Source organism: Bos javanicus, chromosome 15, assembly GCF_032452875.1.
Source record: "Bos javanicus breed banteng chromosome 15, ARS-OSU_banteng_1.0, whole genome shotgun sequence".
NCBI lineage: Eukaryota > Metazoa > Chordata > Mammalia > Artiodactyla > Bovidae > Bos > Bos javanicus.
Genome location: NC_083882.1, coordinates 34,638,087 through 34,653,191, shown reverse-complemented (window position 1 = coordinate 34,653,191; position 15,105 = coordinate 34,638,087). Strand labels below are relative to the sequence as shown.

Here is a 15,105-nt window from a genome sequence, read left to right as displayed (position 1 = left end):
AAGACTTGAACAGGACTGAGCAACTTTCACTTTCATTTTCTAAGAAGTTTTGCCACAAGATCTAGGATGGTTCTTTGTAGCTCCTAAGATCTCAAGTGATTAAGACAGAAGAGCAGCTCTGATTCAAACTTATAATAAAACATGCGTCTGAAGTACAGAGTAGCTCGCATGTTATGAACCCAATAGTAACTCTTTTGTACAGCACTTTACAGTTCACAAGAGCCCTAATATAGTTTATTTGCATCTTTCAATAATCCTGTGGGCAAGGTAAACTAGATATTATTACTCCCATTTTGTAGATGAGAAAACTAACACTTGGAGAGATTTTGACTGGCCCAAAGTCATATGGACTCTAGGTGACAGAGCAGAAATTCCAACCCAGGTCTCACTCCATATTCAAGCCTCTGTCCACCAGAGATCCAACTCCAGAAAGCAGTAGGGTTGACCGTGGTCATGAGTTAACATCTCTGTGCCAGTCCTCATTGAGGCCTGTCCTCTCTTTGCTGCTTTTCCTCATAAGACAAGGACCCAGTCTGGAGTCTGCAGAGTGCTACCAGGATGCACCCACTGCAGAGTAAAGCAAACTATCCCTCCCTGGAAGCCTCCTCACACTAACCTCATCACAGCAGCAGACAATTTGTCTTTTGATCTAAGCAAGAAGATTTACGCCCCCCAACAGGAGTTCTTGCACTGTGTCAGTGCACTTCTCCTGATGATTTACTTTGTACCAAGCCTGGCCCTAATTATATAAAAATAAATAAGACACTGTAGGCCCTCAAAGAGCTCCAGGTTGATTTAGAGATGGACAGATTAGTAAGGACTGTATTACTAATAAATATGGTTATTACAGCATCGGGTTAGCAACTTTGCCTTTTCTTTGTGAAAACTTGGCTCACAGCGCTGTGCATGGCCCTCAGCAGGATGCAGTAAACACTGACTGGATAAATAAATGAAACTAAGATAAAACATGACAACAAATGGTGCACACACTTCAGTGAAAGCATTGCTCTTCTCCACCTTGAAACTTCCATCTTCCCGCAGCCCCTTTTCTCTTTATTCCTGTGCTGAAAGAAAAAGCATCCTTCTTTCCTGTTGGAACTAAGCCCTTCACAGCGATGTCCCTCTTCACCGTCATTGCATTGGCAGCCCTGTTCCAGCCACATCCCCCACCCGCCGCCCTTGCCTCTGTCCTCAGAAGATTTCTCTCTTCCCTGCTCTCTGATCCTTGCGTTCAGGTTTCTGTCCCACCCCAGGTTCCCTGAGCTTATAAAACTAACTCCAACCAAACTCTCCTTTCAAGTGTCTACGCTTGTCCTCAACCTCTTTTGACCACCAAATCTCCTGATTCTGTTGTTCACGCCTGCAACCTGGGTTTCTCCTCAGCCTTCCATTTGTACCAAGTCCTTGCATTAGCTTCCACCTAAGCTTGTCTCTGATGTGTCATCCCCACTCCCCATCTCCAAATCCAGTGGTCTCGTCTCCAGTTCCCAGTTCCCTGACCTCCTGCTGAAATCCCCCAGGCTTCTGCGACGCTGCAGTCCCTGGCTCGCTTTCTCCCTGGCTCGCTTTCTCCCTCTCCTGTCAATAATCATCTCTATCTGGCTGCTCTTCCTCTGCTTTCCTCTTAATGCAAGTTCTTGCCAAGACTCCCCTGTTACTTCACATTAACTCCCTTGAGAACTAATTTAATGTCAAAGCTTCCAATTCAGGAAGCCTTTCCAGTCACCACCTCCCACCCCCACCATCCCACTCCACCCCACCCCAACCCTGTAGAACCCAAAAGAACCACAGGGACTGAAAATGCAAGAAAGCAAAAGGTCCCCGAGGGCAGGGGAAGGGATGGGATCAACAGAGTTTCAATGTCAGACTCTCTCACCGCCTCTGACACATTCTGCTTGTCCTGCAATGAACTTTTTACCTAGCCCTGCCACCAGCTCACAAGCTCCTAAGAGAGGACCTGTCTGTCCCACTCTGCTCTGCTGCCCCCATTCGGCTCATGGAGTGCTCAGACAGACAGACAGACATAAGCATCTGCTGGATAAAAGAAGAAAAACGAAAGATGAACACGCGTGAAGGCATAAACTGGTCAACTGTGAAACACTAAAAGACACTAAGGCTCGCCATCAACAGACTTCATAGGAAACTTCTCAGGCTGCTCGGGTGTTTTACAGATCTGCACATTTTCTGGCTTTGTTGGACATTTGGTGCCCAAATGCCTGAGAACATGGAAGTGCTTACTCCAGAACTGGCCTGGGATTGAGAAGCACAGACTGTAGTGACAGAAAGGGAGAAGCTGAAGAGGAGCTGAGAGGGCCGCAGCCTCGGAAACCATCTCTTTCTTGATGTGTTCAATCACTAAATGTCCACTAAGCACCTCGGAGGTGCCGGGATCTGTGTCAGACACTGGGAACACGGCTTTGAACGAGATGATAAGGTCCTTGTCCTCCTGGATCTTATATAGTTCAGTGAGAAGAGGTGAATAAATACAAATAAATAAGAAAACAGCGGGCAGTAAATAAGCGCTTCTGCATCAGATCCTTGACCATAATTTCAAACAAGACAGCCCTGACTGGTGCCTCCTTCTCTCTCCTGAGTGTTCACACAAACAAATCCAGTTCCCTGCTTTGAGGTTTGTTTTGTGTTCTTCTCCCCCAGTTAGGTCAGCAGCTACAGCATAGATGTGCTAGCTTTTCTAATCTCCAATGAAACCCTGTTTGGATGAACACTGCCCCCTGCTTCTGGGGAGGCCTCTGAAACCACTCCCCCCAGACAGCTTGGGCAGCCAGACGCCCTGGTCTCAGAGACCTCCCGCCCCTTGAGAAGAGCCGTGATGCTGCGGATTACTTCCCAGACAGCTACTTGGGGATGCTTTTTCAGGTTGTGTTCCATTCTGTCAGAGCCCTCCGGACTCAGCTGATTGCTGGTGGTAGATTTCTGTGTTATTTAGGGCACCAAAGTCCCACAGTCTTGACACAAACTTAAAATTAGAAATGTATTAAATATAGGAAAGGAGGAAGGTCATTCAGGAAAGGCAGCCTTCTGAGGGAGATGCAGGACAAAGACGCCCTGGAAACTTCCAGGTTCATTAATGGGTTTTACACAGCATTCAAGTGGTATTTCTCCTTCAGAAATAACACTGTGGAAAGCGTAGGGGACTGGCTCAAACCTCAGCTAACACAGCTGAGTGAGTGACTCTGCAAACTAAAAATAGCTTCTTTCCCACTCATTCTGACAGATTTCACTTAGACCCTGTGCACAGGTTGATTCTCCAACAAACAGTTTCAGTCCTGTAGCAAAATGAGGGTTGGTGGCATCTGGGCTTGACAATTACCCAATCCCTGCTTCAACTTTTGTTTATTTCCGTGTTTCTTGCTCCAGTGGCTGCATATGTGCACACATGCACGTGTGCACTGAGCTCCCTGGCTGGGATCTGGTGCTCTTCAACCAGACGTGGGCAGAATTTAAACCAGGAACATGACTCAGGACCATGGCTGCAGACTGAGCCCAGAGTAAGGCTCTCAGAAACAGTGGGAAGCAGGCTCTTTGTCTCAGGTCTTCTCCTAATTCCCAGCAAGCCTCTCCGGGTCTCAGTTTCCTTACTTATAAAACAAGGATAAACATTCCTATTCTGGCCTACTTCACAGCATCACACTGGGATCAAGAGAGATAACGCACATGAGAGTTACTTTCTTTTAGACAGGACTCCTACCAGAAGGATGGATGGCAGTGATGGAACAAGTGAAACAGGCAGCCAGACTATAAAATTCAGCTGGACCACTGGACGGGGCAGCCATCCCGCCTGTACCAGGAGCTAAAAGCAGATCCAGATTCAAGGCTTTAGTTCATGTTGTCCCCTCTGCCCGGAACATCCTTCTCCCTTTGCTAAACTCCTAGCCATCTTTAAGAACCCAGTCCAAACACTTTTCTTGGTTAGTGACTTCAGAGTAAATCATTCCATCTTCACTGCTCCCTTGGCCTTTGGTACATACCTCCCACAGCACTTTTCACTCCACATGGTAAGGAATTTATTTACACGCCCGGAAATTCTTTGATGGCAAAGACTATTTTTTATCTTTGTGCCCACCTCCCCAGCCACCACCACTGTATGATCCAAAGCAAGCATATGGTAGGTGCCAACCAATGTTCCCCAGGTTGCCTACAGAATGGGCAAGAGCCCAAGAAGGGGATAAACCCAAGAGACATGCACAAAGGTGGGACAGCACACACAGATCCAGTGGCGGGCGTGACAGGAGGGGGATGGAGGAAGGTGGAGGCACCCAGGTCTGCTGTTACCAGCAATAAGGTCACAGCCACAGGGACAGGGGTCAGAGCCGAACTGCAAGTCCTGGGAGGGCCAGGTGGGAGCATCCAAGTCCCAGTGACCTAAACTGGAACAGGAGGCCCTGGGGATGAGGAACAAGGGCAGAGAACAGAGCCAACATTTCCAGATCTGCCAAAGTTGGGCCAGCAGCTCGGGCTTGAGTGACCTTGGCTATGACACCTAGGGACTCTGGAGGCACGGATCATTACAAATTTAAGTAATGATCATCTCCTTAAAATAAGAATCAGAGATGGAAGAGACTGTAAGAGGTATAAGAAACTTTAGGAATCACCTGGTCTAACAACCCTAACCTATATATTGGAGAACTAAGGGTACATGAGGAATGGGGTTTGTCCAAGTTTAGCCAGTCAGGGCAGAATCGTGGGGCTTCCCTGGTAGCTCAGCTGGTAAAGAATCCACCTGCAATGCAGGAGACCCTGGTTCGATTCCTGGATGAGAAAGATCCTCTGGAGAAGGGATAGCCCAGTATCTTGGGCTTCCCTGGTAGCTCAGACGGTAAAGAATTCACCTGCAATGTGGGAGACCTGGGTTCAATCCCTGGGTTAGAAAGATCACCTGGAGAAGGGATCAGCTACTCACTACAGTATCCTGGCCTAGAGAATTCCATGGACAGAAAAGCCTGGCAGACAACAGTCCATGGGGTCACAAACAGTTGGACACGACTGAACGACTCTCCAAAAAAGGGGGGGGGGGTGGGTACAGGAGGAAAGGGGTTTTCCCAAGTTTACCCAGTCAGGGAAGAATCATGGCTAGACCCAGGTCTTCTGAACCCCAAGCTGGACCTTGTCCCCTCAGAGGCTGTTGACCTTCAGTCAAGAAAGTCTCCTGATGGTTCTACTAACATAACAGGTACCCTACTCTAGCTGCTTCAGAATCTTGGGGGAGCCCCACTGAACCCACTAAGTGAGTGCAGATACTTCTGTCCTACTGGGAAGTGTGGGTTTCTACCTTTGGGTGGAGTTTGGAACCAGTGTTCCACAGGAAATGAACAGAGAGTAGCCCCACCGGGAACTTAGAAAGCAAGAGGCTGCTGGCAGGGAGCAGATAAACCAGTTCACACACACGCTACCCTGACATGTGCATGAGGGTGATCCCAACCATTGTGCTCACCCTGGAATTTTCCAAGAGTGGTTAGAGAGGGCCAGTACCTAAGGCAAAGCTGAAAGTGCACGAAACACAGTCTTCAGTTTGTAAGAACACTGAGCCATGGCCTGTCTGGTCTGAAATCTCAGTTTTTCTCAGGCTAAAGATAAGACAGGGCTCAGAAGAAAAGAACTGGGACTCTCAAAGAATCAGAGATCCTGATTCCCAGAACTTCCCTGCAGGTGAGCATACACAGGCAACGTTGTTTCATGTCTACAGAAAGTATGAGAACTTCAAGTCCAAGTCCCAGCCCCACAGTTTACCTACTGTGTGATCCAAGGCCAGTGACTAACCCATCAGTCTCCTTATTTTTACCACAGTGATTATAACATCTGTGCCCAACTTTATTGTAAAAATGAAAGAATAAATGTAAAGCATTTAGCACGCTTCCTGGGCTGTAATAACCACCAAGTTACACAGGATTTATTTGCCTTCCTTTGTTTGTGGGAGGGGTCAGTCAGACCGGAGTCCAGCTGTGTCTACCTGTGCTTTCCTCTCCCACTTGGTTGTCTCTCTGGATCCTCCTGGGCAGACATCCTACCTGAGGCCTCAGCCCAGATAGCTCCCTCCTCCCTCTGTTCATCCCTGGACGTAGCAGAAGGTAACAGGTCAGCTACGGGCCACTCCAGTCCTTGAAGGTCAGGAATCATCAGCTTAGTCCAAGGCTGTTCCTGTCTCCCCAGGTATCTGTGCACCTCCCTGGCCAAGCCTCTACCAGGGTATCCCCCAGTTTATTACAGCTCTGGTCTTCCCTAAGGTGAACCCACTCCTAGCAGCTTACAGCTCTGGGCCTCCGGCAATTAGCTGCCTGAGCAGCCAGACCTGGACATCAACAGCAGAGAGAATTCCCAGACCCAATTTACCAACAGGAAATGACCTGGGGTCTGCGCCTGCAGTGAGACCAGTGAGTACACATACCAGTACCAGTTTCCCAGAGTCTGGAGAGGAAATGGAGGGGAGCACAGAAATGAAGCTGCTACAGGGCTCAGAGCTTAAGCTGACTCTTCACACCGCCCTGCCAAGAAGCTCAGTCAAAAATCACATCAAGGTGAGGCTCTCCAGCTATCTGCTTGCACTGCTACAGGGTTGCATAGCATGACCACGGCAGGGCATTCCAAGGCTCCAAAGGGGAAGAAGAGAAAGGACCCACAGGTACTGCATGCTGGGCAGATGCCAAAAACTTTGTGGTGATCTTCACTGATGACCTTCTGGGGTAGGTATTCTTGTCCTCGTCTTGCCAATAAAACTAGAGACTCAGAAAAATCCATGAAGCTGGTGTACCTCTGCTATGCTACCTGACCACTACATCTTAAGCATTCTGAGAAAGAAAAGGAAAGCAAAAGAGTCTGAAGCAACAGGTACCAAGCTCTCAGCACCTTCCTTGTTCAACAGACAGCACTAGCTCAAGTACTGCATTCCCTCCCTCACTGAAGTCAACGTCTCTCAAACACAATCTACAGAAATACAGCAAAAGCCATGAAGATGCCCACGGCCTTTGCCCCTGCAATGTCATCCCCAAGATTTTCCCTTCAAGAAACAGTTCAACAGGGTATTTGCTGCAGAATTCACTATAGTGACCAAAAAAAAAAAAAAAGAAATGACCTCAATGTCCAATATTCACAGAATGGTTTGGAAAACCCCAGAACCTTCAAACCATATAATATTAGACAGTCATTTTGAGTAATCTTCAAAGACCAAGAAGAAACAAAGCAAGGCATTTGTGATAAAATAAATGAAGTCTGAGTATAAAACATCATAAATGCCATCACTACAACTTTGTAAAGTGTCTACATGTGTATATACAAAAAAGGAATGTAGTTGTGTTAGGGTGGCAAGACAACAGGTGGTTTTATTACTAGCGTTATCGTATCTAAATTGGTATTGTTCAGTTCCTTTACAGTGAAAGAAAAAGACAGACAGACAGACTCAACCCAGCACCAAGGAAAGACCCAGGAGGACCAGGGCTGGGATGTGAGGCAGAAATTGAGAACCGTCCTACATACCCAGAAGGAGGAGGCCAGGCAGGCCCCAGGGGAGGGGAAGCCCTCTAGGTATGGAGAGGGTTGTAATTAGTCTGATGCTAATTACAGAAGTCTCACTAGCTTATTAATTTTTTTGACAGACTCAATGAAGACTGAACTCCTACATGAAGCCAACTTGGGTTCAGAGGCACGTTTCCTGAGTGGCCATCCTCCTTCTTCTCAAAAACCTAGCCTTTTCTTTTCTTTTTTTTTTTTTTTAAGGACAGCAGTAAAATAAAGTTTAGTAAGAGAAACACATACCCTGGAGAAATTAAGACTCCTGCCTTAAATGGAGGAATTCAAGACATTTCAGGGAACTAAAGGGGCTTGAATAAGCAACTGAACTACTGTGCTTTCTACACTGGGAAATATAAACAGAAGAGCAAACTACTCAGCTTAGTAGTAGAGGCCCCTCTGATAAAGTTCCAACTCATCCTTCTGATATTACCTCATATTCCCCACCACAGACACCCCAGGCTCCAGCCAAACAGAACCACCAATGCTCCGCAAACAGCTTCCTCACTTCCCCACCCCGACCCTGCTCCAGCTGTAGTGCCCACCAGAAAGTCCTCCTTTCTCTCTCATTCCTGCTCAAGTCTCACCCATCCTCCAAGACACAGCTCAAGCCAGGCCCTCCACAAAGCCCAACCCAGCCCTGTACCCTGAATGCATCTCTCACCCTCCAAAGCAGACCCGGAGCCCCTGGAATCTCTAAAGGAGGCACAGACAGTCTGCCCTACAGTACAGGTATCTGGGTAACTGCCTTTTCTATCATATTCAACGTGAACAACTCAAAGCAAAGACCCCTTTAGGCTCCTGTGTGGAACTCACTGTATGGCCTGGACTATAAGCACACAGTAGGCCTTCAGTGATCACTCCCCCAAACGACAAGGAAGAGAGACACATCACCTCTGAGGAAAGAGGTCACTTCCTACCTCGGTCACTCCCGTTAAGCAAGGCAGACACGAAGGTGTGCCCTTCTGTGGCCCGGAGCCAGGGAGGGATGGATCCTGCTTCTCTGACTCCCAGCCTTCACGAGTCTCCACTGTCCTCCCCAGCTGCCCATAGTCCGCTCGGCCCCAGGTAAACACCTTGCCAGTTACTAAAACAAAAACAAAACTTGAATTAAGGCTATATTCCACGGCTGTGCTCCCACGGGTAACCAAAGAACTACAAGGGAATGTGTGATCACTCATTTCAGTACCAGCTACCACGCAGCAGGGACCTTCCTATCTTCCTGTAAAGAAAGCGCACGCATGAGCATGTTTACAGATGAGGGAAGTGAGGCTCAGAGAGGTGAGATGTCTGACTTGACCAAGATCCAACAAGGGGTGAGTGCCAAAGCTGGGTTCCAAAGAGGCTGCTTCTACAGCCTGGGCTCCTGCCTTTGAGATGCAGACATGGCCACCGAGGATACTCTGACCGCTCTGTATGTAACACTTCTAACCCCCCTCCCCTTCCCCACACTCGCCTTGCACTTTGCAGGGGCATATGATATCTGTTCTTGGGCTCCCCTCCCTCTCATCCCATCCAGAGCCCCCCATCAGCCACTCTGCGGTTCCCCAGGCTCCTGATCTGCCCCAGGCCACAACCTCTCAGTGGCCCCTGGCACGCGTTTTCCCCTCCATGTAACACAGAGGACCTGCCCGAGTCTGTGCTCTTACCCACAGGAGTGATGCTAACAGTTCCAAGGTGAGTGCCTATGTGTGCTAGAGGGAAGGGAGTGAGAGGGAAAAAAAAAAAAAAAGACAAAATCATTTGGAGCCAGAAAAGCAGTCAGTCCCCCAGATGCACCACCTGGGGGCTGGCCAGTGCTAGAGACAACTGAAGAAAATGAAGTTTGGGAAAAAGGAACTGGCCTTTCTTCTCCCAGATAAGAGAGAATTCACCGAACTTACTCAGTTGTACCAAGTGCCACATTTGTTATTTCAACAGAAATGCAAAATCTGATGAGGCATAGATTATTAACAGATTCTCTGCAATAAATATGCATAACCATGTGCGCTGTATAAATTCTTTATACATGTTTGTTTTAACAAAGAAAAACTTTGCTTAAGAGACAAAACACCAAGTAATGCATATTAAATTCTAGACAAATCTACTACATACTCTGTGTTTTAGTCTCAGAGCTTCATCTGGCCCCGCATTCAACATATGGTTTATGGTGTCAGTGAAAAAACAACCAGAGAACTCACAGGGGAAATGTCAGAGTTGTGAAGGGATACAGGGCTCTGCAGGAATACAGTTCTCAGGACCAGTCTGCTTACAGACACCAGCGTCGATACCAAGAAGTTCTTCCTGGCTTCCTCAAAGAGGGACCCAAGTCTGTGCAACACATGGGGTAGCAGATATATTACAAGAACAGGGAGCGGGTCCATTCAGATGTGCTGTTGCCACGGATGCCCTCTCCTTACATCATTCACCTGACAAATGGTGACTCAACCTTCCGAGTCCAGCTCATGGGTCCCAGTTCTGCAAAACTTTTCCTGACTTTTAAGCTCTCCTCAGAATGGAAGAAACCTCCTTCCTGCGAGCACCTTTATTACTGTACTCATCAACCACTATGATCCCATGAAACAGGTGAGAAAATTAAGGTTCAGAGAAGTGACCAGCCCTGGGTCACACAGTTAAGCCACATCTCCTTCTACTAGTCCATGACACCACTCTGCATTGATTATTCACACTGGCCCACATTGTCTCTTAACTCTTCCTTAACTTCTGCAGGATTAGCGGTGGGGGGTGGGGGGGGAGGGGGAAGCTCAAGGGCCCAGGACCCACAAGGCATTCCCAACTGGCAAACTGTCCCTCTGCTTGAGCTGGCTGGGATTTACCACCAGGCTGCCTTAGCAAGAAGAGCCCCAAAAAGCCAGAGGATGAGACTGCTATTTCTTAAAGGACACTTGCATTCCTCTGCTGAGAAGAACTGGCAAGTTGCTAACTGCAAGACTACAGAAAGAACTGTGTTATCACAAACCCCACAGTGAATCCTTTCCTATCAAGTAAGACATCTTAGAACCTTCTCTGCTATTGATTACTGATGTCCAAGACAGGCAAGACTGCCAGAATATGGCGCTACCATGATTACATTTCCAATAGCAATTCAACCATTCCACTTATACAGCACTTTTCACCTTCAAAGCACTTTACAAAGATGAACTAATTAATCTCCATGCTCCCTGGGGATGCCACAGACATTTTATTAGAGACAGTCAGGCTGCCTGGATGGCCAGCCTTCGAGCACCAACCTAAGATTGCTCAATCAGGTAGGTCCACTCCCTGAAGCTGTCTGTTTCTCCCCAAAATACATTTTGCATCGGAAGGCTCACAGGGGACAGAGGGAGTGATCCCTTTTTTCTTTTCCTTTAAGCTGACCACCTCTCAGGGGTCTAGCATATTCACAGATCATATCTCAATCAATCCTCATAAGAATTCTGGGAATTACAGATTATTAGGCTTATTTTACAGATAAGATTAGATGACTTGAGAGGTTAGATGACTTGATCAAGTCCATGAAACCAGCACGTGATAAAAAGCAAGATTTAAACCTCTGTCTTCTGATTCTAAGACCAATGGCAGATTCAATGATTGCACAGCTGCTGTCACAAACTGATGAAACCTGGCTGATGAAACAGCCGTTCTCACAATGTTTGAAGAGGGGGAAAACTCAGATTAAATGGATATGTTCTGTGTACCATCCAGCTTTCTTCACTAGAATGGCCTCCTTCCCAGGAGACCATTCAGAACTTGGAACTACAAGCACTGAAATAAAGGCATTAAACAAAAGGATTACGATTTTTAGGTCACCTGAAGTAAAAGAAAACAATGAATCCACATACAAAAGACGTTCATTAATGCACTGTAGATAAATGTCTGCCTGCCTCGAGCTGAAGCACGCTGGTAAATCCAAGGACATTCGGATCCCAAATGTATAACAAATGAATCTTTACATTATAGTAAATAATTGTACAGGGCTTCCCCAGTGGCTCAAGCAGTTAAGAATCTACCTACAATGCAGGAGACGCAAGAGACGCAGGTTCGATCCCTGAGTTGGGGAGATCCTCTGGAGAAGAAAATGACAACCCACTCCAGTATTCTTGCCTGGAAAATCCCATGGACAGGGGTGTCTGGCAGGCTACAGTACATGGGGTTGCAATGAGTCATACATAACTCAGCACACAGCACATCAGCATAAATAATTATATATTACTTATATAAAATAGATACATTAATATCATCCAACAAGTATAGGTGTGTGTCTCCAGATAAATGGGAGAAACTATATACACCTCAAAATAAAGTCAGCAAGTAAATTATAATTTAAAGGCACATCCACGTGAGATAACATAGGATGACCAAGAAACATACATGGCCAAGGGTCCCAGCACAGTGGAGAAAGCAACAGGACCAGATGAGCGGTATTGACAAGGAAGGTCTAGGGAACTTAGAGGGAGCGTTCCAAGTTGGAATTGTCCCAGCAGGCTTGATGGAACAGGTGGCATTAAGGTGAACTTCGGATAGGAAAAGAAAATGACAACATTCTAGGAGCAGGGAGAGGGGAGAAGCAATGACAGAAATCCAAAAGCATAAGGTGGGCAGGTGGAGAGTGTGAGGGTCACGAGGCTGGGAGGTGGAGGCAAGTCAGGGTTGCCAGGCTGGGGCCACCACAGGGCAACACCAGGCTCAGGGTCTGGACCTGACATTCAAGACTTGCTTGCTTGCACTTCTATCAGCAAAATACTTTCAACATACCAGTGATTATATATCCATATATATATATATATATATATATATATACATACATATATATATTTCTCTTGAGAAATTTGTATGCAGGTCAGGAAGCAACAGTTAGAACTGGACATGGAACAACAGACTGGTTCCAAATAAGAAAAGGAGTACGTCAAGGCTGTATATTGTCACCCTGCTGATTTAACTTATATGCAGAGTACATCATGAGAAACACTGGGCTGGAAGAAGCACAAGCTGGAATCAAGATTGCCAGGAAAAATATCAATAACTTCAGATATACAGATGATACCACCCTTATGGCAGAAAGTGAAGAGGAACTAAAGAGCCTCTTGATGAAAGTGAAGGAGATAGTGAAAAAGTTGGCTTAAAACTCAACATTCAGAAAATGAAGATCATGGCATCCGGTCCCATCACTTCATGGGAAATAGATGAAGAAACAGTGGAAACAGTGTCAGACTTTATTTTTGGGGCTCCAAAATCACTGCAGATGGTGACTGCAGCCATGAAATTAAAAGACGCTTACTCCTTGGAAGAAAAGTTATGACCAACCTAGATAGCATATTGAAAAGCAGAGACATTACTTTCCCAACAAAGGTCTGTCTAGTCAAGGCTATGGTTTTTCCAGTGGTCATGTATGGATGTGAGAGTTGGACTGTGAAGAAAGCTGAGCACCAAAGAATTGATGCTTTTGAACTGTGGTGTTGGAGAAGACTCTTGAGAGTCCCTTGGACTGCAAGGAGATCCAACCAATCCATTCTGAAGGAGATCAGCCCTAGGATTTCTTTGGAAGGAATGATGCTAAAGCTGAAACTCCAGTACTTTGGCCACCTCATGCGAAGAGTTGACTCATTGGAAAAGACTCTGATGCTGGGAGGGATTGGGGGCAGGAGGAGAAGGGGACAACAGAGGATGAGATGGCTGGATGGCATCACTGACTTGATGGACGTTGAGTCTGAGTGAACTCCGGGAGTTGGTGATGGACAGGGAGGCATGGTGTGCTGTGATTCATGGGGTCACAAAGAGTCAGACATGACTGAGCGACTGAATTGAACTGACTGCTATACATATATATTCATTTATTTATTAAAGTATGCACTTGCATTATACATATTTAGAATTAGATACTTTTAAGCAAAGATAAAGATAAAAGTAAAGGTGGCAATGCCAAAGAATGCTCAAACTACCGCACAATTGCACTCATCTCACACGCTAGTAAAGTAATGCTCAAAATTCTCCAAGCCAGGCTTCAGCAATACATGAACCGTGAACTTCCAGATGTTCAAGCTGGTTTTAGAAAAGGCAGAAGAACCACAGATCAAATTGCCAACATCTGCTGGATCATGGAAAAAGCAAGAGAGTTCCAGAAAAACATCTATTTCTGCTTTATTGACTATGCCAAAGCCTTTGACTGTGTGGATCACAATCAACTGTGGAAAATTCTGAAAGAGATGGGAATATCAGACCATCTGACCTGCCTCCTGAGAAATCTGTATGCAGGTCAGGAAGCAACAGTTAGAACTGAACATGGAACAACAGACTGGTTCCAAATAGGAAAAGGACTATGTCAAGGCTGTATATTGTCACCCTGCTTATTTAACTTATATGCCGAGTACATCATGAGAAACGCTGGGCTGGATGAAGCACAAGCTGGAATCAAGATTGCTGGGAGAAATATCAATAACCTCAGATATGCAGATGACACCAGCCTTAAGGCAGAAAGTGAAGAACTAAAGAGCCTCTTGATGAAAGTGAAAGAGTGAAAAAGCTGGCTTAAAGCTCAACATTCAGAAAACTAAGATCATGGCATCTGGTCCCATCACTTCATGGCAAATAGATGGGGAAACAGTGGAAACAGTGGCTGACTTTATTTTTCTGGGCTCCAAAATCACTGCAGGTGGTGATTGCAGCCATGAAATTAAAAGACATTTACTCCTTGGAAGGAAAGTTATGACCAACTTAGACAGCATATTAAAAAGCAGAGACATTACTTTGTCAACAAAGGTCCATCTAGTCAAGGCTATGGTTTTTCCAGCGGTCATGTATGGATGTGAGAGTTGACTGTGAAGAAAGCTGAGCGCCGAAGAATTGATGCTTTTGAACTGTGGTGTTGGAGAAGACTCTTGAGGGTCCCTTGGACTGCAAGGAGATCCAACCAGTCCATTCTAAAGGAGATCAGCCCTGGGATTTCTTTGGAAGGACTGATGTTGAAGCTGAAACTCCAATACTTTGGCCACCTGATGCGAAGAGCTGACTCATTGGAAAAGACCCTAATGCTTCGAAAAATTGAGGGCAGGAGGAGAAGGGGACAACAGAGGATGAGATGGTTGAATGACATCACTGACTCAATGGACACGGGTTTGGGTGGACTCCGGGCGTTAGTGATGGACAGGGAGGCCTGGCGTGTTGCAGTTCATGGAGTCGCAAAGAGTCAGACACAACTGAGTGACTGAACTGAACTGAACTGAAAGGTGGACAAGACTCTTGAGAGTCCCTTGGACAGCACAGAGATCAAACCAATCAATCCTTAAAGAAATCAGCCCTGAATATTCATTGGAAGGACTGATGCTGAAGCTCAAGTTCCAATACTTTGGCCACCTGATGCCAAGAACCAACTCATTGGAAAAGACCCTGATGCTGAGAAAGGTTGAGGACAGGAGGAGAAGGGAGCAACAGAAGATGAGATGGTTGGATGGCACCATCAACTTAATAGACATGAGTTTGAGCAAACTCTGGGAGATAGTGAAGGACAGGGAAGCCTGGTGGGCTGCAGTCCATGGGGTTGCAAAGAGTCAGACATGACTTAGTGACTGAACAATAAGAAAAACACCTTTATTCAAATCTATCCCGTAT

The 15,105-nt window shown here is 46.3% G+C and overlaps 1 protein-coding gene across 2 annotated transcripts in view; it reads right to left on the bottom strand.

Annotated features, from left to right (window-relative positions):
* SERGEF (secretion regulating guanine nucleotide exchange factor) overlaps positions 1-15,105 on the bottom strand; it is a 248,254-nt gene that overhangs the window by 179,242 nt on the left and 53,907 nt on the right. For both annotated transcript variants that reach the window (XM_061440657.1, XM_061440658.1), the window contains exon 9: positions 8,442-8,608. In XM_061440657.1, the coding sequence (XP_061296641.1) occupies positions 8,442-8,608 (167 nt within the window). The remainder of the gene's footprint in view (positions 1-8,441; positions 8,609-15,105) is intronic.